The following is a 23,502-nucleotide window of genomic DNA, read 5'->3' as shown; positions in this document are numbered from 1 at the left end:
AGCAGTATATCACTGCTCAGAGAGAGAGAGAGATGCCTTGGTGGACGTTTGTGCTTCTTGTTCACACGTCAATTACTGTGACTTGCATATTTTATTCAATAAAACTCTAAAATCTCATGTAGTACAACGTTTAGGTAAATAAAAAGCCTAAGATGATCATTAAAAATGGTGATGAATTAAAAGTACATACAGTATTTTACTTTTGAAACTGTTCAAATCAAGAATTTCTAAGACTGACGCACCTTTTTCCAGAAATTTTATGTTCTCAAATATCAGACTGGCGCAACAATAAACATGGGACTTTAATTATAATTTTAAAAAGTAATAATAACAAAAGTGATTTTTCCTCATCCAGAGGATTACATGGAGATATTCATAGTTGGATGAAAGGGTCTGTAGCTTCGTCTTTAATATGGACACTTATATTTATCTCATACAGAGGCTGGTACACTTTCCAATGGAATGCCGAGAAGACTTTTTAACTTATTATAAAAAGGTTTTTGATAAGTTAATAAGCTCATTTCAAAATTACACATGTGCTCTTCCTACCAATCACAGAAGCTAACAGCCAAAGAAAAGTCAACAGTTGCAGAGGTCTGAAAGAAATATCAATTTAACTGAATAAAGTATGAAGCTTCTCTTGGATTTCTGAAATTCCTGTTAGTTTCATTTTAAATATGCTAGGCTGTAGAATAAATTTCAGTAGTTTCTCACGCCTGTCCTCCTGTGTGCGTCATGAATTTTATCATATAATCATGAGTTATATCAGTATGATTATTTATCTCTTTATCAAACGTTCATATTTCTGTTCATTAGTAATTATGCCAATTAGGTCCTTTTACACATAAACTAATGAACAATATTATTCCGGCGAATTTGTAAAATAAAAATAATTTTCTCGGTATAATAAACCATCAAACTGTCACAGGGGGAATAAATAAATAAACCACTCAATTTTTATTTAATTAATAGATGAAACCAATGACTTTTACAGTCACTGAGTGAAACCAACGACGAACGAAACGGAAAGGAAAAGCGGCAAGTGCAAATGACGTCATCAGCAGGCGCCTACAAGCCCTATTAGCGGGAATCTGACCGTTTGGAACGGGTGGAGGATCAAAGTGAGTCATTTTCTAAAACATACGGACTATTTGAAGCTTCTGTTAGCCACGCTTTATCCCGGGAAATCCGGGTGAAGTATTTTAGGGCACGGAGTTAGCAACGCTGTCTGCTCTGGTTTTCGCGTTAAGGATCTGTGGTCACTTCCGGGTTTTTGTTTTTGTTCAACCTACAGACTTTCTCGTTTAAAACGCGTCGAAACGCACACACACGGTGTAGCTGCGGCGATCAGGTCCTAACAGAATAAATGTGCGGCAAAAACTGTGTTTGTGTGGGACAGGTCAGCGCTGAGTCTAACATCTGGTTTGCTCTCTTACAAAGAAATGAACAGACTCTGATTTTTACGGTACTTAGATTTTAATGGCGTGAGACGGAACAGCCAATCACGGAGGCCGGTAAACATGCTGTGGGCTGCTTTCCTGCAGAGGGTGAAGAGGATTCTTCACTGCATTGAGGGGCTTGTGGATCAAGCACATGTTTCAACCAATAACATTCAAATTAAGTTATAACTATAATAACTTCTATAATGTTTTTTTTTTTGGTAGGAGGCCTGTGTGGTGTGTGTGTGTGTGTGTGTGTGTGTGTGGGGGGGGGTCTCTTTGGGGAGACAATAACCCGACGGACCAGTTGCACGAACCAAAGCATGCATGTATATTCCAGATATCTGTAGTATTATTAGAATCATATGATTACAGCACATTTACCTCTCATCCACTTCTTTGAAGTGTCTCCCAGCGCACTTGTTAGCATGTTTTGGTTCGTGCAACTGGTCCGTCTGGTTATTGTCTCCCCAGAAACATTTCCGTTGTGTTTTGTTTTCTTTTTGCAAGTGTTTTCTGAAGTTGCAGTCCGTTTGGCCTCTCAGGGCCACCGTACAGACACATCTGGCAATTTTACCATTTTTAATCCAGCGATGATGCACACGATGTATCACCTCACACCATAATTTCCTGCTGTGCAAAGCTGCAAACAGAATGACCTTTGGTGACAGGCTGATCCTCTTCAGATAACAATAAACAGCCTCCCCTTCATGTATGTGAAAGTCAGACTTTAGAAAAGTGCATGTACTGCAGAACTATTCGAGATGTGGTGCAGGGGGCCAGGAAATTAAAATGCTGTGCAGTCCAACCTAAAGAGGCACATCTGTTCACCCTACCTGTCTCCTTTATCAGGCGGTGTGTCGCCATGACGCAGAGGAAAAGACCGTCCAGCACACAGAGCTCCTCTCAGAGAGTAAGTCCTTCGTTTCCACCACAGAAGAAATTCTTTTCACTTCGAGTGCCTGCACTGTTACAGTAGTGAGAGGTGCTAGGGTAAAGTGGTGAACGCCTTTGTATAAACTCAAGATCACGTCCAGATCAAACCACAGCAGCTGGGAAAAAAAAGCAGCCCATGCAGGAAAAATGATTCCAACTGTGAGGGCATATGTTAAATAATTATTACACCCACTCCACGTGTCCCAATGATAGGAGCTTCAGCATCATGGGATATAGAGTTTGAATTAAGTGCAGTAATTTGATGTCTGTGATGCAGAGGGGCAGAAACAAGCTCCAGCTCTCTGGATGTTTGCTCTGTCTTCACTGGAGAAAAAGTTCTGCATGGTTTCTTAAACACATGCTGAGAAACATCAGAGATGCTACGAGCAGAAACCGCTGAAGCAGCTGGACGAACAGGCCGGTCCCTGATGGCGGTGAGGTGGTCTGAATGGTCACTTTATTGGGAAACCTTCCACATCTTCAGCGGGGTACCTCGGGGTCATCGGCACTTTGCCTAAGTCAGGGGTCTCAAACGTAAATCAGCTGTGGGCCACTGCTGGCACTGTCATCTCCCCGTAGTGTTCAAATAGTACAAAACAAACAAGAAGAAATCACACAAATATTTCCAAAAGTGTTTGTTTTTTATTTAAAATATTGTATAACAAGACAAAACTGCAAACTAACCGAAGCCTTTTATTGAACTAGCAAACAAACACACCTGTCCTCTTCCTGGACAGACACACTTTGTCATATGTAACAAAATACAAACACAGACACAAGTGTTCACATTAGTTTGTGACTCGCTGAACCAACACAGCCGATCCCTCAGCATGTTTGTGCTCTCTGCTCATATCACCTTCATAATAAATCATTTCAAGAGCTTATTTTAACATTTCACTCAACAACAAACAAACCTCCCCAACAGAAAGAGTCCAACTGCGTTATATTTCTTCACATCAGTATAGGGGCTGCGAGTTTGAGGCCTCAGCGGAGCAGCAAAGGCAAGATTAGCTTTGACCTGTGGAGGGTTCAAACTGCAAGCTCAGACCAACCATAACCATCCTGAACTGGTCTCGGCTGCTGGATCGCTCTTCCCAGTGACTTTTTTTAAGTTGCGTGGGCTCCGAGCCGACCTGCTGAAAGAAACTGCGCTGACGTTGCCGGGAAATCAGAGCAGCAAACTTTCATAGGAAAGGAGTGTGAACGTAGCGTAGTGACTGATGCAGTCAGGTGCTTGGGGCAGCATGCAGCCCAGGAGCTCGTTGACGCTGCTGCTTCTCTTTGAAACCTAATAGCTTTGATTGGTTGGACTTGATGGTTTTTGGTGTTGACCCTCTGGAGGTCCGTGTGTTTGGCGATTACTGCAAGAACCTTATCGTGTCTCCATCTTGTCCCAGAGCTTTTAGACAGCCAGCTGATAAAAGTCAAAGTTACCGTACAGAAAAATAAGCTGAATCTGAGGGTGTCAGTGAGTTTCACAGATACTGACTCCATGTACATTTTTCCCACGTAGAGACACACCGGCAACTTGGTGGCTCAGGATGAGGATGAGGATGCGACCTTCACTCAGCCGAGTACGTCACAGGTGCAGAGAGGGCTGGAGAAGCTCACACCTGCACAGGTCGACCAAAAGGTACAGAACCAGGAGAAATCCAGAGTTTGATTCTTAATGATCAGTAAAATGTATTTAATTTCTTTTTTTCTGTCACTCGTCTGTCTGCAGACTGCTGAGGTGGTGCAGTACTTCCTGGTGAAGGACCAGAAGAAGATGCCTGTACGGCGAGCAGGTACAGACAGCAGCCAGGGAGCGTTTGAATACATGGCAGCGTTCCACTGAAAAGCCCTCTGAGGTTTATATCAGCTCAACTGTCAAATCAAACGAGGGTAACAGTTAAATTGAGTGCTAAGGAACAGAAGTGTGCCACGAAAACAGAGGCTGCTTCAGTTTGTTTGAAAAAATAAAAGTGCTCAGCGTGTCGTGTCGGGCTCTGAAGAAGACGTTGTGAGTCCGAGGTGTTTTAAAACCTTGCTCGCAGCCGTGGATGTCCCAGACACGCGTATAAAGCACAGTAATGAAAGATAACGTCTCCTCCGTGCCGTTTCAGACCTGGTGAAACACGTGGTGAAGGATTACCGAAACATTTACCCCGAGATCCTAAAGAGGGCGGCGCGGACGTTTGACCAGGTTTGTAGAGTCAGAGATGATCGGCGTCACGATTTGCAAGTGAAACTGTCTCAGCGCGGCGCTCCTCTGCTGCTCTGTCCAGGTGTTCGGCCTGAAGCTGGTGGAAATCGACCCTAAAAATAAAATGTACATATTGGTCAATAATTTGGAGACGCCTGACAAAGCCTCGCCGGTCAGGTGAGTATTCATGCATATATTCATAGACCGGGGAAACGAGCGTCTAAACATCAGCAGTACAAATGTTTGTGTGCGCTGTGTGGAGTCTGAGAGGTCTTTAACTTTAAGAAACTGTGGGCAGAGACTGCAGCCCCATCTAGTGGTGACATCATGTGTTACATCACAACCTAAACAGTTAAACGCTGAGGCCGAGCAGCAGGATTCAGTTATTGAATACCCGCGTGTTTTATACTCTGACACAGCCAACATCAGTGCGTCATCAGAAAACCTGCATTTGTGTAACAAGTGTCTGTTTCCTGTGGCGCGTAGGAGCCCGTCCAATCCAAAGATGGGTCTGCTGTTAGCGATCCTCAGCGTCATTTTCATGAAAGGCGGTGTCGTCAGAGAGAGTGAGTGTCAGTCTTCCTTAAATAAAACAAAGGCGAGTTGATCTGTGGAAGGACACAAGTTTGACACGCTTGTCTTCCCTCGTCGCACAGATCTGATCTGGAACACTCTGAGGAAGCTGCGCGTGGACCCCGGGTGAGGCCACGCCCCTCAGTCGGCGCCCAGCTGCCCGTCAGGAGTCGGCACAAATCTGACTTTAAACGTTTCTGTTTGCTGTGCGCAGAGAGAAGCACGAGGAGTTTGGTGACGTGAGGAAGATGGTCACCGACGAGTTTGTGCGTCAAAGGTAGGAAGCAACCCGAGTCATGGGCTCTGTCACCGTGGTAACCGGGTCACTGTGGGGTCAGCCACAAATGATCAAGGACAGCTTAAAGTTCTGATCAAGATGTGAAGTTACTGCGCTGAACTGGATGTAATCTGATTACCCGATAGCATGTAAACCCCTCCCCCACCTTGGAAAGCACAGGCCAGGTGTGAAGTACCTGCGTCCTGCAGTCTGACGATGGCTCAGGCTTCTAAAGGCACTGCCGTGTAAGCAGAAGGTCGCGGGTTCGAGCCCGGCAGGGTCGCTGTAGTCGTAGCGCACTGGTGTGTTCAGAGCCAGCGTCTGTCAGACCGTAGACTCTGGTTTATACCACACCACAGAGCAGCAGGAGGGCGCAGGAGGCCAGAGCACCGCAGCACCGTGCCTGGACCGGCTCCTCCAACATTCCCAAACCGGTCAGAAAACCACGTGTTGTGTTTCGGTTCGCATTTCTTTGACATTTTGTCTTCAGTTACTTTTCTGCGTCTGTTTTCGAACGATGCATCGCTTTCCTACAAAAACAGGCTGCAGTGGATCATAAAGGGCTTTTTTCCTTCAGCGTCTGTTGTTTTTCGCTGTATTGTAACTCATGTTTTCCAACCTGAAAGACTTCCATGCGACATGCTGGCAGCATCACTGATGTTTCATAATGATTATTTAACGTGATTACTCCTCAGTCTGGGTTAAAAGGATCTGTTGATGTTGAGTTTTTTTTAAAGTGGTTTTCATCAAAATGTAAAAGGAAAAAAAAAAAGTGTGAAATTTTCATTTACCCTGAAGTTAAACCCACAGCTGTCAGTGGAAGCAGGCACAACATCTGTAAGTGAACCCGGCTGATAAGGATTTAAGACTCATAGATATTTGGAGACTGAACAGATTTATCGGCTGAATTTATTTGTTATTGTCACAGATGGTGGACGGCCCATCAGCACTTATAATGTGGCTGATGGGTTTTCCCCAAAGTCTCTTTACTGCTTTAAGTTTTATCTGCAGTTTTATATTTCAGCTCATAAATAATCAGGCGGGCGATCGCAGGTCCTGTTGGGAGGCCTCGACTTCTGTATCCAGATGTGATGATCAGCATCGACGTTTCAGTTCGCCCGACCTTAGTTTATAGGAAGATCATGTTTTATTCTATAAGATGTGAAGAGCAGCTCGCTGCTCACGTTCAGTTTATATCGACTTCCACACTCATTTACTTGACATCTTTTCTGTTAATGCTCAGTTTGATTCCTGTGTGCGTGCGTGTTTGTGCGTGCGTGTTTGTGCGTGCGTGCAGGTACCTGGAGTACGTGCGGATCCCTCACACGGAGCCCATTGAGCACGAGTTTCGCTGGGGTCAGCGCGCCGACGCAGAGGTGTCGAAAGCCAAAATCCTGGAGTTCATGGGTGAAGTAAGTTTGCTGAGCAGAGCACGCCTACACCTGCAGATGAAGCTGTGGCCACTAATGATGGTTTTTTGTGTCTGATCTCAGCTTCATGAACAGGACCCTAAGACCTGGACTCAGCAGTACAGACAGGCCCACTCCCTCCCCAACTCCAGCCAGGCCTCCACCAGCAGCAGCAGTCAGAGATAACCACCTGACAGCTTCTCCTGCCTTCTTTTTATTTATCGTGTGTGAAAGAGAAGCTGCACCAGCAGCGTTTTGTGGAATGATCGTGTTACAGTGTGAATCCCGGTTACATTAGAGCCTCGTGTTGGACCCGTGTGAGCCTTCGTTTTAAACATGAGAAAAAAAAACACATGTCCAGTATCCATTTAGATTTTATTGCCTGGATTTTAACGTAACAGCAGGTTTTTTTTCACGTTTATAAAATAAAGTTTTTTTATAATTGATCCAACAACAGTGATTGCATTGATTTGACTGGTTGCTGGTGACACGGGGGCGGGGTTACTCTACGAGTCCCGTTTAAACACAGAATTACTGTTCAACACTGCAGGTTTGCTACCACTCACAGTAAAACTGACTCACACTGTGAAGATGAGGATCCCCTGAGGTGGTTTGATTTTCTATTGCTACACCGGGTGATTCTGCACAACGCAGAACATAATGCTCCAGCACACAGAGGCCTCCAATCACATCTGAGTAATAGTGTTAGTCGCTATCCAGGTTTACTGGTCTCATGAACCTGGCTCACCTAACTACAGCATATCACCATGGTAACCTCGATTTAAACATGCCCTGGGCTACCTACTCTGGAAAATGTGCATTTTTCTACAGTTTCTCAGGTGAGCACATCCCTAAACTGCAGGCTTTGAGGTATATTTGATCCTGTATACTATTATTAAAGAACACCTGAAGGTGTTAACACGGGTGGTGCGACTCCTTTTGCAAAGGAAGCCTACGCAGGTGTTTGGCTTCACTATTATCATGAAGCTTATTAATTCTGCAGCGTTCATCCGAGCAGCAATCCGATGCTTGGAACCACAAACGCAGTCCCTCGAATGACCACAGGATGTGGCCGTTTTGATTCCAGCATCTAACTGATGCTTTCATTGATCTTTAGTGACTTTTAGTACGACACCAGTCTGTGCTGCCTGTAATGAACCACTCGCCCTCCTAACATCAACCTGCCTGTAGGTGAGTTCATGATACCAGTGATCCTGGATCAGCGAGTCCAGGAGACAAAGAGCAGGACTACAGCGGACGGACACATCATCAGGACCACGAACAGTCAGTGCAACTTCACAGAAAAAAATAAAAAAGATGCACCAGACCTCCCTCCCCCACTAAAGAGTGGGGTGCATAGAGCAGTCATGGATAGTGTGTTTATGAGGCACATTGAGGTATCGGGCAGTTACAGGACCAGCTGTCTCCTCATGTTTTACGCAGGAATTATGGGTCGTGTGCTTTGAAGGGCTCATTTCTGTTTTATCTTTTACAATGAATAATACTGAAAACTACCAAACACTGTCAGCCAGTCCTGCTGAATCCAATCACCGACCCCTCAGGTTATATTCCAGTCGCCTGTGGATATCCGGGTAGGGATGGTTTTCCTCCATCTTTTTTTTTTTTTTTTTTTTTTAAATGAACGCAGGCCGTTTAAAAAGAGATTAAAACACTAAACTATCATCACAGTTTCTGAACAGGCTGAAGGTAATCAGAGCCGAGGCTCGCAGAAGTCCCGAGGCGCAGACACGGTAAAAACATGGATGCATCTACCTGCATTCTGTCTGAAGGCCACCAGGTGGCGATAGCTGGGGTCCAGTTTTATAGGTGTTTAAACTGCTTTCTGTCTTGACTTTAACTCTTTTTTTTTTTTCCCCTGATGATCATCAAGTGTTTCCTTGTTGTTTTAGAGCGCGTGTTCTGGGTGTTTTATCAGCATCGAGGCGCCAAGCACACGACTCAGGGAGAGTTTTATTTCTGCCCTGGAAGAAGGCCCGCGGGCGTGATGGTGGAAGTCCGGCTTTAATGCGTGAACGTGGCTTTAAGAAGTCGATTAGATCAGAATAGAAATGTTGGTACATTTACCACCAGAGCAAACATGACGGTTTTACTGCCAGGAATAAAAACTTTTTCAGCAATTCTAAAAATCCTATCAACCTGTCCTTTAAGGATCTGTAACAACGCTCTACTCGCTGACGGTAACCAGCACCACGTGTTCGGTATGTCAGTGTGGACAGTTAACTTCCTACAATGACGGTTCAGACTGACACTGGTTACAGCACAGGTACAGGTGAGGAAGAGTCGAGGAGGGAACACGGCAACGCAGACCCCCCGGCACATGTTCAGCACTACAGTAGACGAGACCTCTTCTTCACCCGGCCTCGGCCCTGCGTTATAAAGTGCATCGACAACGGAAAGAGGCTACCACAGAGAAATGTCTCATTTTCAGTGTTGTGAAGCTTCAAACTGTCACAACAGCAACAATCACAACAGCGATGATCTCTAAGATTACTTAAATTAAAAAACAATAAAAGGCCACTTCCACCAGTGAATAAAAACGAGCTCCCTGCCGGCCTCCTCTAGATGTGTTCAGGGACCGTCTCCAGGGCCTCGGCCGGGTCTCGGTCCACGTCGACGTTCTGGGAAAGAAAGTCAAACTGAGTCTGATGCACAGAGTCGCAGCGCTTTGAATCAATGCAGGCTGTTCATTTACTGATCTGTACGAACCACACACACACACACACACACACACACACACACACACACACACACACACACACACACACACACCACACACACACACTTTTATTATTAAAACCATCAGTTCACCGAGTGTGCACGGTTCCTCTGCACCTCGGTCAGTCTCAGGTTTCGTTAACTCTACGACTTGTGTTCAGCCGTTTGTGTTTAAAAGAAGAAAAATCATATTTCATATTTACCACCGGCTTGTCTCTGTGCGTGTTGACGGCCTCGATGTTCAGGAAGACGGATTCCACTTTGCAACCTGAGGGAAAAACAGACGGACGCTGTGATTGCACGTCGTGACTTCCTCCACCAGCACGCCGTTCAAAAACAACTTTCATCATCTTACTTTGTGTTTGCTAGTTTACGCTGCAGAGCTTGTTTTAATGCTACTAACGTTAAAGTCAGAGGCAGAAGAAGGCGAGACTGACCGTAAGCGACTGGCGTGAGTTTCAGAACCGTGTGCAGAGGACACTTCAGGTACGGCAGCTCGTCTGAACACAGAGAAATGTTTGTTTATCCACAGCATGCCTGCTGCCATCACTCTAACCACAGAGAAATAAACTCGGGGAATCTATCATCGTTTCTTCATTTGTTTCATTCTCAAAAAAAATCCTGTGAAAGATAAACAAGATGTGATCCTGTACTCTCAGCGGTGGGTTCATAGGGTGATATTTATGGGAATAATTCAAAACAACATTGGTTTTAATCACCTTTCGATCACAAACATGAGCGTAAAGGCGAGCCTCAGCAAAGCCACTGCAGAAGAACCACTTACTAGCACTCTTGTCCAGGAAGTAGGCCAGCAGACACCTCATGACTGCCTGGTGACAGATGACTAGAACGTTCTCCTGCCTCTCCAGCTCCATGATGACCGGCTCCAGACGCTGAACGAGGTCCTCGTACGACTGAGACACACACAGTTAGACATCAGTCACTTTGCTGTCAACGCGTGAAGCTGAACGAGGCTCCTCTTGTCATCAAACACTCGGATTTATTATCTGACTCAAAATGGGACCAGATTTATTTTTTAATCGCTTTAATGTTTTATTCAGTAAAACATGCAACAGAGACCTAAACTCATAGTGACTCCTATTACACAGCCAGAGCAGCTGCCCCCTGCTGGCCAGCAGCTGTACGCAGGGTCCACACCCACCTCTCCTTTAGGGTAGCGGTAGCGATACTTGTCTTGGTCCCTCAGCGCGAACTCCTCGGGGAAATGCTCCTGAATCTCCTCGTACATCATCTCCTCACAAACCCCCTGAAGTGAAACACACAGGAAGTCAGACTCGTCTCCTACGAGCAGAAATCATCTGCGTGAAGCGGCCGAGCCGTTTCTTTACGTACGGCGTCGATCTCATTGAGAGCTTTCCATTGTTCGTACTGGACTCCCAGAGCCTCTGCGGTCTGGATGGTCCTCTTCATGTGGCTCGTCCACACCTTCAGGTCGCTGATGCACTGCCCACGCATGTAGGTGCCCAGAGCGCTGGCAAACTGACGGACAAGAGAAAAATCTCACTGACAACAACATGACCCGAGATCACAGGTGCATTTAAAAAAAACAAAACAAAAAACGAACCTTCGCCCCGCGAGAGGAAAGCCCAGAGTCGCCTCCGATGCGACCCACGAGGTTCAGTTCGCTCTCACCGTGGCGACACAGGTAGATGGACCTCGGGGTGACGTGGATGTTCATGAGGTAGTAGACGATCCGGCTCTGAATGTGGTCCTGGACCCGGTTCACCAGGTATCTGCTGCCCACGTTGAAGATTTTAATGTAAGACAAGTTCCTGCAGAAAGACGAGGAAAACAGACCCAAAAGCGTCAGCCCTCTTTAACTTCCTCTGCTGGACACAACGGTGCGTTTACGTAACAAAGACACAGATCGCCCAGTCCGAAGACGCAGGACCAACAACCTGTCACGCAGCGATGTATCAATGTGAAGCTCCTATAAAGATTTCATTCTTTAAAGTTGTTCATTTCTTCTGCCATCATATTTGTACTTAGTTACATTTGTACTTAATGCACACGCATTTTGTTTTTCTCAGTGTGATGGATGCTCAGGGACGACTTCAGGATCTCACCCAAGATGCAACCACAGACTGTCCCATTAGTGGGCAAACCGCTCAGCCTCCTGAGCCACAGTCATGTGAGGAATCCTGCCGTATTATTGGCTCGTGCAACCGCTGGACCAGCTGAGACGGACGGCCGTAAAGCTCTCGCGCCACAATTTATTACAATTTAAACATATTGTCATATTTAATGGGCTTCAGAGGCATCAACTCAAACCAATATCGACCGTGCAGAGTGATTGATGTGATGATGATGATGGAGTTTAATTCCAAATTCTCTGTGTAAGGTTATTTTATGAGTTTAGCATGAACAGAGAGTGTGGCTGATCTGCCTCCACGCTAACAGTGAACCACGAGGTGTGGATGTGACTCAGAAGCTGATTTTCCACAGCAGGGGCAGTCACCTGTCCTTGGTGTCATCGAGGGGGACGTAGGTCATCGTATAACATTCGATCCTCTTCAGGAAGTCGGCCACGGCCTCCTCTTTGTCACAGCCGGCGTAGTCCGGGCTGCTCAGCTTCACTTGCTGTTTTCAGGCAGAGAGAGTGGGAAAAGTCACGACTAAAGCAGGGCACATGCTGAGAGAGACGTGAGCTGCACGCACAACATGAAGTCTGAAACGAGCCAAACTGAAGAGGAAACAAGAGAAAAGGACGGAGAAGCTGCAGGAAGGGTTTCTCCACGCTTTTGTTGTGGAACAAAAACCAGTCCAGGTCCTGCCAAGACACCCGCGGGCTGGCACAGCGAGCTCGGTTCAGCCCGTTCCAACAAAAACAAACTGAAAGCGCACCGGATCCCGGCTCCGAGCAGCGACTCGCCTCGGCTCACTTACTTTAATATTCTCAGCGATGATGTCGGGGTCGTCACATATCGACTCCACAAAGAAAACCTGAACAGGAAGGGAAACAAAAGCTGGCACAGAGGTTTGACGAACACATTTCTATTTTTAATAAAGAGAAAGAAAGAAAGTTGACCTTGTAGCCGTTTTCTTTGGCAAAGTTCAGGATGACCTCTCTGCGGTCCTGGGTGGTGTTCGTGGCATCAAAAACCTTCAAGAGACAAACTCAATAAGACCACGCTGACCGACTTTAACAGCTGCTCACACAAGGATGTGATGACTTGTGTTCACGGCGTTTTAGGGAGATCTGATTTGTCACTGTAATATTGTGTTTGTGTGTCCACTACAAACAAAAACGTGCTGCTGAGCAGTTTGGAGGAAACTTTGAGTTTGACTCACCACCACCTGACCCTGCTCCCTGCTGATGTACTCGCACACGTCTTGGAGGGCAGCGACGGCACAGGCCCTGCGTGCCGACACAGAAACCGACACGTTAACGATGTATGACACTGTCAGCAGGCGGGACTCACCCCTCATATCTTTACACGCTGGTAGGAAAGTAGGAAACAGCTTCAGCCGTTCATGCTGCATTTCCACGTATGTGCACGTGTGTTGAGTTTCATGCACCTCAGTTATGCCAAAGAACAGCTGGACAGCTGTGAGTGTTTAAAGTCTGTTAAATACTGCTGTGGTCTGACCACTGTGAGCGCTACAAAAGCTCATCTTATCTGCAGGACATCAAATGGATGTTTTTGTTTCCACGTTTTCATCTTGGAGCGTGATGGACGGTGAGCAGCACTGTGGAGAGTTACAGGTCAGTGCGACCGACTGAAGAAGGGGCTGAGGGGCCGAGATCATGGACGGTGAGCTCTGCAGTGAACTGCTCCAGCTCCCATCTCACTTTGTGTCACAGATTATTTAAGGCCAGTTTATGACTCAACAACAAAAGTCTAAAAACAAAGTGTGAACGATTCTAACAAGCTTGAAAATGAATATCTGATACGGTCACTTTCAGTCTTTACGCCTAAACGACTCACAGCTCAGGTACAAGAACTGGACTGAAAACGGGAGAAAAAGCAGCAAATGTCCAAACAGTAACTTTTAAAGACCTTCAGAGAGTTGGACTCGTATTGCTCACGAGCACTTTAAAAATGACGACGTAGTCTGGCTCCTCTGAAGCAACATGCTGTGGGTTTCATAAACACAGCCTCACACACTAACGCCTTAATGCTGAGGTGTGGCACACGTGCAGCTGAGGGTTCGTACTTGCGGATCTTCATGGCCTCCTCGTTGTCGGGTCTGAAGAACTGGTAGCTGTTGTAGGAGCAGGTGGCCTGTCTGCGGTACTGCCCCACATTAAACACTGGAACACAGAGAACACAATCCTGCTGACACAGTCAGGGTCTGGATCTGTAGCAATGAGCTAACAACGCTCAGAGATTAGAGGTGAGACTAAACTTACAGCTAAACATGCTAATGAGGATGCCATCTGCTGACTTTTAGCAGTGACCATCACAGGTTAGGAGAACGAGCCGTGAAGGATTATAACAACACAAACAAGGAGCAGTAACTGTGGCTGACAGCAGCACACGTTCTGACCCACGATGCTTTCAGACGGCTGAAAAAGACCAAACTGCAGTTCCTCTAACATCCAGCAGAAGCTCCAGCAGTCAGTCCGTCCCCATAAACCCGGGGTGGCAACTCCAGGCCTCGAGGGCCGGTGTCCTGCAGGTTTTAGATGCGTCCTTGATCCAGCACAGCGGATTCAAATGGCTAAATGACCTCCTCAACATGTCCTGAAGTTCTCCAGAGGTCTGATAATGAACTAATCATGTGATTCAGGTGTGTTGACCCCGGGTGGGATCTAAAACCTGCAGGACACCATAAGACTCCCATGTTAAAACTTCTGCTTCGGTCTCTAAACACAAGCTCTGCTCCATAAAGCCGTACAGCTTCACTGTGAACAGAAGAGCAGATGGAAAACTCGTGTGGAGAATAACAGATTTTTGCACTGATGAAGAAGAAAGTATGTGCACAGCTTACAGCTGTTATGACCGAGGATGGAAATCTCCTTACTATCATTTAAATGTCATCAACAGACTCATCAGAGCCATGCTGACTGGAATGAACTTTTTAGATCCTTGAAATCTGAGTGTTAGGATCCTCTGAAGGATGTGCTGCCAACATGTTGGTGTCAAATACCGCAGAGCACCTTCAGAGTCCTGAGGAGGCCTCAGTGCCCTGGAAGTGTTTTGGCAACACACAGCAGACCAAATAAAGTCCGGACAGCCAGAAACGCCGCGGCCAAACAGTTCCTTTGCTCTCATCCGCATCTCTGTAACCTGCCTGTTTATCCACAAAGCTTTGACCTGAGAAACGTTATTACTCTGCTGCTCAGTCAGAGTCTGTGTGAAGGTTTACAGAAATCACTCCAAGCTGCATCAAACAGCACCTGCGAACACGAGCTGCGTTACAGCTCACACTAACAGATGTGTTTCCATCTGTGTGACGACGGCCTGGTGTGTCAGTTTAGCCCCGCGCTGGCAGCCGATACCTTTGGTTTTGACGCCGATCCAGTTCAGGTACCTGGTGAGCTTCGTGGAGATGTAGGTTTTCCCTCGTGCCGGGAGGCCCACCATCACGATCATGGTCGGGGAGTTGGTGAACTGGGGCACCGAGGCTGAAACGCACAAACACAAAGACGGTGACTGCAGGTGACCAGCGCAGGTGTCCGAGGAGGAAAACACACCGACGTCTCAAAGAAGCCGTGAAAGTTTTACCATCTGAAGTCAGACGAACATTTCAAACACATCAGTCTTATAAATACTGACACAAGCCTGCAAAATACTCCAGCTACTACATTACAATGCTAGCATCTCTACAGATGGCCCCGCCCCTCCCCGAGCCTGTCGGAGGTTTCTTCCTGTTCAAAGGGAGTTTTTCCTTCCCGCTGTCGCCAAAGTGCTTGTTTAAAGGGGACACATGGTTGTTGGGTGTTCTCTTAATAAATAAATACATTTAAGTAAATGTTTATAAATTACTTTCTGTGTTTTTTATGTAAAAATGTGTCAAAGACATTAGAACTACTTCCTTTTTATTTCATCCATTTCTTTGAAGCCTCGGTCCTCCGTACGATCCTGATCTAAATGTTAAAGCCTGGCTGTGAAGGAGAGGCAGCAACAACACAACCATGTTCCCTCATCTCGTAAACAATGTCTGACTGCACAGCTTTCCTTCGCTGACGTCAGTACAAGTGTGCCACGGAGGGTTCGAGCTGGACTAAATGTTATTTTGGTGATAAGAAGGAACACCGTCTGACCGCGAGTCATTTTTCAGAGTCACAGGCTGTAATCTTTCCTCCCACAGACACACGTTCGCCGTACAGAAAGGAGGTGATTTTAAGCTCATGGCGAGCTTCTCTCTTCTGTCATCGCTTCAGTTTCATCTGTTTGTTTCCCAACCTTTCTGCACTTTACTGTAGTTTAAGTAGGAAGTGCAGCTGAAGTCAGTGAAGTTTACTGCTGTTCTTTGAAATGCGTTTTCTTCTCATTTACTGTGTTTTTCTTTTTTTTCCTTTTCCCACATCAGCACTGATCTCATTTCTTGCTGTCGTTGGCTTTTGTAAAGCACGTTGTGTTTGTGTGTCTGTTGCATATAAATACATCACACCTGATTACTGATTGAAAATAATGTGGAGTTAAGACCATAAATCACCCTAAAACCACTCAGACCCATCTTGTGACATCTCCACAGCTCCAACCGCAGGCTGCAGACACTCCGACTGCACAGACGAAGCAGTCACAGGGAAATGTCACACGTATTCTTGTGCTTTTACTTTGGTAAAGGATCCAAATAAAAACTTTAGCACTCAGAAAGCAGCAGTGAGCACTGGTTGTTCACGTGTGGTGAGGAACGGTGAGTTTCCTCTTCAGGTGTTTGCCTGCTGCTGTCGCCCCCCCTCGTTGTTAGGCTGCCCGTTCAATGCTTACAAAGCTGCAAAATGTTAACACGTCTGAGTGAAAGCTTCAGGGAAGATCTGAGAGGAACCTGACATTCGTTTGTTTCTTCTTCTGACAGCTGCTCCGTGTGGGATCTTACTTTCAACAGCCCTCTGCATGCACTCAGATATATACAGACGTCACATCAGCAGCAGAAATGTGGACTTTACAGCAGAGAATCAGCAGCTACACGACCGCTCTGAGGTCAGAGTCAGACACTCCAGCACTGATAAGGTTATAACTGTGTGGTGGGAATTTTTTCCTTCAGTCGGGGGGTGAAGATCGGAAAATTGCCACCCAATCATAAGCTAGAAATGATTCTGGTGTTTTTTCTGCGCTGCCGGTTAAACAGAAACGTGCGGTCCTGACGTTTGATTGGGCGGGCAAAACGCCCGCTCGGGCAGGCTGAGCCTCGCCACACACACACACACACACACACTTGTCCACCAACAGCCTAGTTTTCATACTTTGTAACTCTTTCTTCAAAATATTTTGTTATTGTGATTCTTTAGATGTTTAGTTTCACTTTGTACTTTACAAAATTCTTTAAATGCACATTTGTCGTGTTATTGTTGAGTCTGAGTCTGTCTGACCGCACGCAATCACACAGCGACCCTTTAGGGTGAATGGCCGTCAGGACACACACACAGACAGACACACACACAGACAGACACACACACCTGGTGAATCCACACAAGCTGTTCAGAAGAAAACGCACAAGTATCAGCATGTCAAAGCAAAATAAGGCATCACAGCGCGAACCGTGTGTGTGTGTGTGTGTGTGCACGCACATGTGCTGCATGTGTGCGCTTGTGTACTTACAGCCTCGCCGTCTGTTCAGCCTGCTCTGCATCCATGGACCCCAGGTCTTCTCCAGAGGATTCTGAGTGAGTGTTTGCGACATGGCTTCAACAGCCAGGTGTGTGTGTGTCTGTGTGAACCTCTCCTCTGTATCTGCGCTGTGTGTGTGTGTCTGTGTGTGTGTGAACAGGAGGACTGGATAAAGGCGCTCTCCCAGCTGTGTTCAGATTTTGAACTTTCTCACACCACATCAGAGTGGGAGGAGCTTCAGCAGCACACCTGTTTGGTTTGCGGCAGAGGATGCGGTGCCTCTGATTGGTCGGCTGGCCTGTCAGTCAGTAAAAGAGACTACGATGAGGCCAATCACCATGTGCTGCAGTAACCTTTGTCCCGGCACACAGGAAGTGGTGTAACGTGACAAACGGGTAACAACCATGCTGAGCGGCTCTATTGTGATTCTATCAGCTGACACCCAATGAAAGCAGCCGAGGCCTGTGTGTGTGTCACATGACCTAGGTCTTCATTAATATCAACCATGTGGGTGGTGACTGACTTGTTTGTTGTATTTAAATCCAGTCCTGAGATAACCACACACACACACACACACACACACACACACACACACACACACACACACACACACACACACACACACACACACACACACGAATGTAATTAAAAAGGAACAAGAGCAGAAAAACCAAACTGCACAAATTCATTAAATGCATTTTAAATGTAATTATTAGAGGCAGTCATGTTTTTGCATGTGTGGAAAACAGCTTCTACCAAACAAAAACACTTTAAGAAACGAGCAGATCAGACTGTGCCTGGACATCCTGACCTTTCTGCATTAACGATCATTAATCCACCTTCACGTGACCACAGTGCTACGTCTTGATTTTGCTTCCAAGGAGCCAAACCTGTTTTGTTCTCTCCCATTTTCGGTCCACTCCTTGTGCCTGACCATTTTCAGAGGAATGTTTTAACTGCTGACCAATGAATCATTCAATGAACCCAACTCCAGACACTTTACTACTACTTGTGTCACAAAACATGCCAAAGACTTCACCGTTTGACATGCATAAAACAGTATTTTTGCACCAATGAACGAATTTCCAAAGAGCTATTGGATAAAATCTTAGCATATCTAAGCAAAGTGTTCAGTGTGTCGTTAAAAAATTAAATAAATAAATGAAGAAACCGGAGAATGGAGGACAAACCCCAGAGGAGAGGCTGAGGTAGGGCTGCACAGTTACAGCTTACCTGATAATCGCCATCATTGTGATCAACACTGAGACCACAACTATTTGTCACGATTAACAAAATGTGTGTTACACTGTAAACAAATCTCTGCATTGCTGTAAAAGACTCTGGTGACCCCCGCACGTCTGAGCTGCACTGCAGCGTTGGCTTTAATGCATTAATTATGTTAATGGAGTCTTTGCTGATGGAGTCCCTCAGCTGGCCGAAGAAGTTGGTGTTGTTTGTGCTGCAGACACAACTCTGCAGCACTCTGTGCATGTGATGCCTTCATGTTTAACATCAGCTGCCTTAAAAATGAAGTATTACCAAACACCATGTCTGCAGTGCCACACACAGATACATTTTCCTTGTTACTGCTCCAGGCATGGAGCAGGGAAAGGCTGTGATTGGCTCATATAGACGAGTGGTCGGCTGCTTATTTAGGGAGCGCCTGGCTTGCCTTTGCTTTGATGGCTCATTTAATTCTGGGACATCAAATACAAGTAATTGTGCAGCCCTCGGCCGACGTGTGCCAAGTTACATTTTTGGTGAGAGCCTGCAGACGTCTGTGAAACACGGTGGAGGCTCTGTCATGGTTCAGGCTGCAGTGGAGCGAGTGGTGTTCGCTAAAACTTCTAAATGCAGCGGCCATTTAAAGCCATCTGCAAAGCACCTGACTGGGAGTAGGAGAATACCTGCAGTAAAAATATACCCGGGCAGGAAAACCGAGTGAAGCACTGCCATCAGACTGGGCTCCACAGAGTCCACACCTCAACGTTACTACAGCAGTGTGGGATCATCCTGACGGAGAACAAAACAAAGCAGAAACAGTCTGAGAAGAGCTCCTAACGTCCTTCTAGAAGCCTGAAGAGAAATGACTGGAGACACTTAAATGACAGAAATCTGTCTGAGAGAGTTCAGAGAAATAAAGGCGATCATACCAAAATATTCATTTTACATTCACAGAAATCCGTTTTTGCCTGATACGTTTTAATCCCACACATCTTTTTGAACATGCTTCAATAAATCCTTACATCCATTTTCCAGCAGAATACAGAGAAATGAAATTGGCTCACGATTGTTGCACGGTACTGAACGTCACTCCTTTGCAAGTTAAGCAACATTAAAAAAAGTTTTCCCCTCGTTATCTCAGTTTATCTCCTTTCAGCAGACGGCTCTTATTTACAGTCGAGTTAGCTCCTCCTGTCCTGCTCTGTCTCACAGAGTGACGCAGACAGACAGAGGAGGGACGCTATAATACTTATGGTAAAGCAACATGTAGACTTCAGCTGCATAAGTGCATAAAACGGCGCTCAGCAGACATTACACCAGAAGAGGGCGAGCGAGAGCGATTAACAGGGAAGTGAGAAGGGAAACTGAGGTCTTCAGTCAGGTCAGGTCTGAGTCTACCTGACATGACTGTCACCCCCCCATAAAAACTTCATTATTAGAGACATCAATTTTTTTGTCAAAGCTAGCGTTCAGAGACAGTAACCAACAGTGGCCACAAGATGGCAGTAAATGACAGGACGGCAGCAAACAGGCGTTACAGGCTCGCCGACAGGACGGCACGCTGTTCTGAGGAGTGAGGAGACAGAGGCTTCCACTCGTCTCCTCAGCGTGATGCTGCCATAAACACATAAAATCAGAACGCAAACAGAAAGCTTATCTAAGGTAAGACCAACACGTGGACCTTTGCACACAGCTCAAGGCGAGCATCTTCAGATTAAACGCCCGTCACACTACATCCTGTTACCGTCCTTGTTTGCACGCTGCAGCAGACACACAGCTTTGTACAGAACTGAAACTGGACTCACAACCTTTTCGCTGTGAGCCAGCGGCGCTAACCACTGCACCAGTGCACCAGTGGCCAGCTGGAGTCGCTCTGTGTGCAGTTTGCGTGTTGTTGTCTGCGTGGGTTCTCGGCGGGTACTCGAGCTTCCCACGGTCACGAAAACATGGATCCGTGGATGGATCACTCACTTTTATTTGAATTTTGGGGACAAATAAATGAGAGTTAAATAAAGGGAAAACATGCCATTTTAGTGGTTTGGGTCTGACTTTAGCTTCTACACAGAAGTTAAAATATTAATGATGTGCAGTACTGAGAACATATAAACACAGATCAGTCAGTAAACATAAGCAGCTCCTGCAGCGAGAGGCAGCTGCTGTTTGCTCTGCTGAAGCTCCCAGTGAGCAAACAGGAGCTGGGTCACATGTGAAACACACATCTGCTCAAGTCATCAACAGCTCAGAGAAGTTGAAGTTGAGCAAGAACATTTCCTACGAAGTCACGCTTCTGTTCCCACGTCACAGTTTTCTTCAACAGTGAGCCGAACACTAAAAACCAAAGAATCTGAGGTCAGAGGTCATCAGTTTTCAGTCACCGAGGTTTAAAAAAAAGACTAATGAAGCAAACGGCTACGTTTCTTCTGCCAACTTAAAGTTTATTTTCAGGCCTGAGTACTTCATGTATATTTTAGTGGCTCTGTAGTTCAGTGGTTTACACCCAACACGGCAAAGATTATTTCTAAATGACTGACATGGACACAAACTGAATCCATCCACAAGTCAGATTTCAGTAAAAACCAGTGAAGCATTGTTGTCTTCATGCCTCTTCCTTCCTTCATGAAAGGAAGCTGTGTGAAAGGCATGCAGTGTGTCTGTGTTTTTAGTCAGGACTGAAAACTGACCAAAAATGCCTTCGGGAATTTTATCAGCTCGGAGTGGACAAAAGTCACAGTTATTAGTTTAAAAAAAGAAACCCACCCAGGACTGGACCAGAGACCAAGTTACAGCCACGACAGAGCAAAGCAGCCAAGCATTCACTGCTATGCTCAACATAAACACGTCTTTTAAAAGCGCTGCACACGTCACAGACGGCTCGGAGCGAGATTGAATCATGTCAACACGAAAGAAACCATCACAGAGCGCCAGTCACACACGAGCTGTGACAGTCTGACCAAACAGACCTCAGAGTGGAAAGACCTCCCTGCAGCCGAGCCGGGACGTGAACTTTGTCGTCATTAACTGAAGTCACCATCAGTCACCTTTCGTCAGGCCTGACCGCACGACGTACTGCAGATGATCCTGCTCTCAACTACATATTTGCTTCTTATCACAGGAGTGAAACCCAGCACTGACACGGTGGCGATTAAGGCCCAGACACGCTGACCATGCAGTGAGCTGTAGCCACGCCACCACACTGCAGAACATCCCTCGCTTACACACTGATAAGAGTCCAAAGACAGGACCTGCTGCTGGTCAGGCTGCGTTTTTATAAAAATAAAAGTGGCCGTGCGAGCACGCGCTCCCCACCCCGCAGGCTCAAAGTCGTCCACTCCTCCAGCATTAAAAGGTGCCCACTCTCGGATTTCTGCCCGCGGCCTCTCAGACAGCGGATCCGGCCCTGCATTGGCTCTCACTTCACGTGACCATCGAGCCAGACTTCAGGTGTTTTCACCAAAAATGAGTCAAGTGTGCGACCTGGGGGAGGTCAGCGGTGCGTTTCTCTGAATGAGGGAAACAAACCTCACCTGTGCTCTCACACCGCACGCGCCGCCGTCGCATGGGGTGCGCGCTTTGCTCCCTGGACTCCATTCCCCACGCGGGTCGTGTCTTATCAAACCAGCAGCACCACCCAGCACATGCCTGACAGCAGCTCAAAGACCGCGCGCTGTGACATATATGCGCGCTCACAGCAGGCCCGATATATCGCAGTCCTTATATAATGTGTGTGCGCGCGCACGCTGATTGGCTATAACAGTATTCCTGATGATGATGATGATCACGCCCTCTGCCCACTAATCAATGACATTATCCACAGTTTGCGTCACGGTGACGCGCACACAGTGTGTTGCGGGAATGAATGAAATAAGAGGAAGTGTGTGTGTGTGTGTGTGTGTGTTTATTACATAACCAGGCTGCTAACCAATAACCAGTGCGCGTGCACGCGTGCCCGTCACTCACCGTGCGGCCGTTGGAACCGGAGCGTCCTCCCCGCGGCCCCCTGCGTGTCTCCTCCGGCTGCTGCGATCCGCTCTCCTTTCATCATCCCGCAGATCTGCTCGTGGCTCACCGCGTCGCAATATCTGTTTGTGTGTTATGACTCCGTGCCTGCTGCATGCAGCCACGGTGCGTGTCTCTGCCCGCTCAGGCAGCGTGGAGCCAGCCAGGCGGTGCTGGGCGGAGCGGAGAGGCCGGTCCTCGTTGTCACAGACTAACTAGTCCTGCAGGTTTAACGTCTCACGCTTCTGTCATCGTAAACATCAGCACGAGCCCGTGCGTTAATGACGCGCCCATCGTGTGCCACGCCTCCTCCTCCTCTTTGTCCTTCCTGTGGGGATCGTCGTGATGCTGCGCGCGCTCTGCTCTCACCTCGTTGCCGTCATCCTGTCACAGAGTCTTAAAGGGCCCCCCCGACACTGTTACCCGAAAGGTCACGGGACTGTTTCGTGTGGAGGACGCTTGGTCACGTGCTTGTTGGCCGTTAAGGAGCTGGTTTGTTTGTCGGCGGGAATGCACCCAACCCCCACACCCTCCGACCCCCGATGGCCCCTGAGGCCCTCTGCACTGCTTTCACTTTCCAGGACAGCTGAGCCAGAGTCAGGCAGAACTCACCGCTGACGTTAAACACGCAAAATCTACGCAGACGGCTCGTCGCAGGCTTTTACGTCACAGAGAGTTAAAAGTCAGACCCTTTCCCATGGTGACCGTGCCTGAGGTGGACATACACAGTGTGATCCACCCTCAGACACTGTGCCCCACATTTGATTGTCTTTAGCAGAGTCTCACAGAAATCGTGTGGACCTGAACATGATTAATAAATCTGCACAAATACGATTACAGAGAGGATACAGGACACAATACAGGACACGTGACATCCTAAACACTTTTGCTTCCAGCATTAGAAAACAGTCCTCAGATAAAATACTGAATATCTGTCCTGCAGAGCTTGTAGATTCGTGTCAGCATTATTAATGTGTCCAACGCA

The 23,502-nt window shown here is 46.9% G+C and overlaps 2 protein-coding genes across 4 annotated transcripts; one reads left to right on the top strand and one right to left on the bottom strand.

The window, feature by feature from the left end:
• The first annotated feature begins 1,066 nt into the window (after nucleotides 1-1,066).
• ndnl2 (necdin-like 2) lies at nucleotides 1,067-7,265 on the top strand. The gene is made up of 11 exons (XM_040022915.1): nucleotides 1,067-1,120; nucleotides 2,292-2,352; nucleotides 3,889-4,008; nucleotides 4,099-4,162; nucleotides 4,481-4,560; nucleotides 4,643-4,737; nucleotides 5,047-5,126; nucleotides 5,217-5,259; nucleotides 5,348-5,410; nucleotides 6,708-6,822; nucleotides 6,904-7,265. The coding sequence occupies exons 2-11, from the start codon at nucleotides 2,305-2,307 to the stop codon at nucleotides 7,003-7,005; spliced, it is 810 nt and encodes a 269-aa protein (XP_039878849.1). The 5' UTR covers nucleotides 1,067-1,120; nucleotides 2,292-2,304; the 3' UTR covers nucleotides 7,006-7,265.
• A 555-nt stretch (nucleotides 7,266-7,820) lies between these two features.
• LOC120728126 (6-phosphofructo-2-kinase/fructose-2,6-bisphosphatase-like) lies at nucleotides 7,821-22,962 on the bottom strand. Of its 3 annotated transcripts, none has more exons than XM_040022873.1 (14): nucleotides 22,479-22,962; nucleotides 15,023-15,148; nucleotides 13,735-13,831; nucleotides 12,868-12,934; nucleotides 12,605-12,679; nucleotides 12,463-12,519; nucleotides 12,035-12,156; nucleotides 11,141-11,348; nucleotides 10,909-11,055; nucleotides 10,718-10,822; nucleotides 10,340-10,469; nucleotides 9,993-10,055; nucleotides 9,759-9,823; nucleotides 7,821-9,458 (listed from the first exon to the last, which is right to left on the bottom strand). In XM_040022873.1, exons 1-14 carry the CDS (start codon nucleotides 22,561-22,563, stop codon nucleotides 9,399-9,401), a joined length of 1,407 nt encoding a protein of 468 aa, XP_039878807.1. In that variant the 5' UTR covers nucleotides 22,564-22,962; the 3' UTR covers nucleotides 7,821-9,398. The 3 variants fall into 3 exon arrangements, with proteins under 3 accessions (XP_039878807.1, XP_039878809.1, XP_039878808.1); XM_040022875.1 differs by lacking the exon at nucleotides 22,479-22,962 and adding an exon at nucleotides 22,046-22,398; XM_040022874.1 differs by lacking the exon at nucleotides 22,479-22,962 and adding an exon at nucleotides 17,289-17,880.
• Nucleotides 22,963-23,502: the final 540 nt, after the last annotated feature.

Source organism: Simochromis diagramma, unplaced genomic scaffold, assembly GCF_900408965.1.
Source record: "Simochromis diagramma unplaced genomic scaffold, fSimDia1.1 OVJJ01000308.1, whole genome shotgun sequence".
In the NCBI taxonomy this organism is placed as follows: Eukaryota; Metazoa; Chordata; class Actinopteri; order Cichliformes; family Cichlidae; genus Simochromis; species Simochromis diagramma.
Note: the sequence above shows the minus strand (reverse complement) of the source record. Positions and strands in the feature narration are given on the sequence as shown.

Bases quoted from the DNA above. Each gene is read 5' to 3' on its own strand.
- LOC120728126 (XM_040022873.1), bottom strand. From the start codon at position 22,563: ATGATGAAAGGAGAGCGGATCGCAGCAGCCGGAGGAGACACGCAGGGG. The intron at 12,520-12,604 runs GTCAACTTTCTT...CTTCCTGTTCAG, and splicing joins CCAAAGAAAACGGCTACAAG to GTTTTCTTTGTGGAGTCGAT. The intron at 11,056-11,140 runs GTTCGTTTTTTG...CTTGTCCGTCAG, and splicing joins TTTCCTCTCGCGGGGCGAAG to TTTGCCAGCGCTCTGGGCAC.
- ndnl2 (XM_040022915.1), top strand. From the start codon at position 2,305: ATGACGCAGAGGAAAAGACCGTCCAGCACACAGAGCTCCTCTCAGAGA. The intron at 4,009-4,098 runs GTACAGAACCAG...GTCTGTCTGCAG, and splicing joins CTGCACAGGTCGACCAAAAG to ACTGCTGAGGTGGTGCAGTA. The intron at 5,411-6,707 runs GTAGGAAGCAAC...GCGTGCGTGCAG, and splicing joins GACGAGTTTGTGCGTCAAAG to GTACCTGGAGTACGTGCGGA.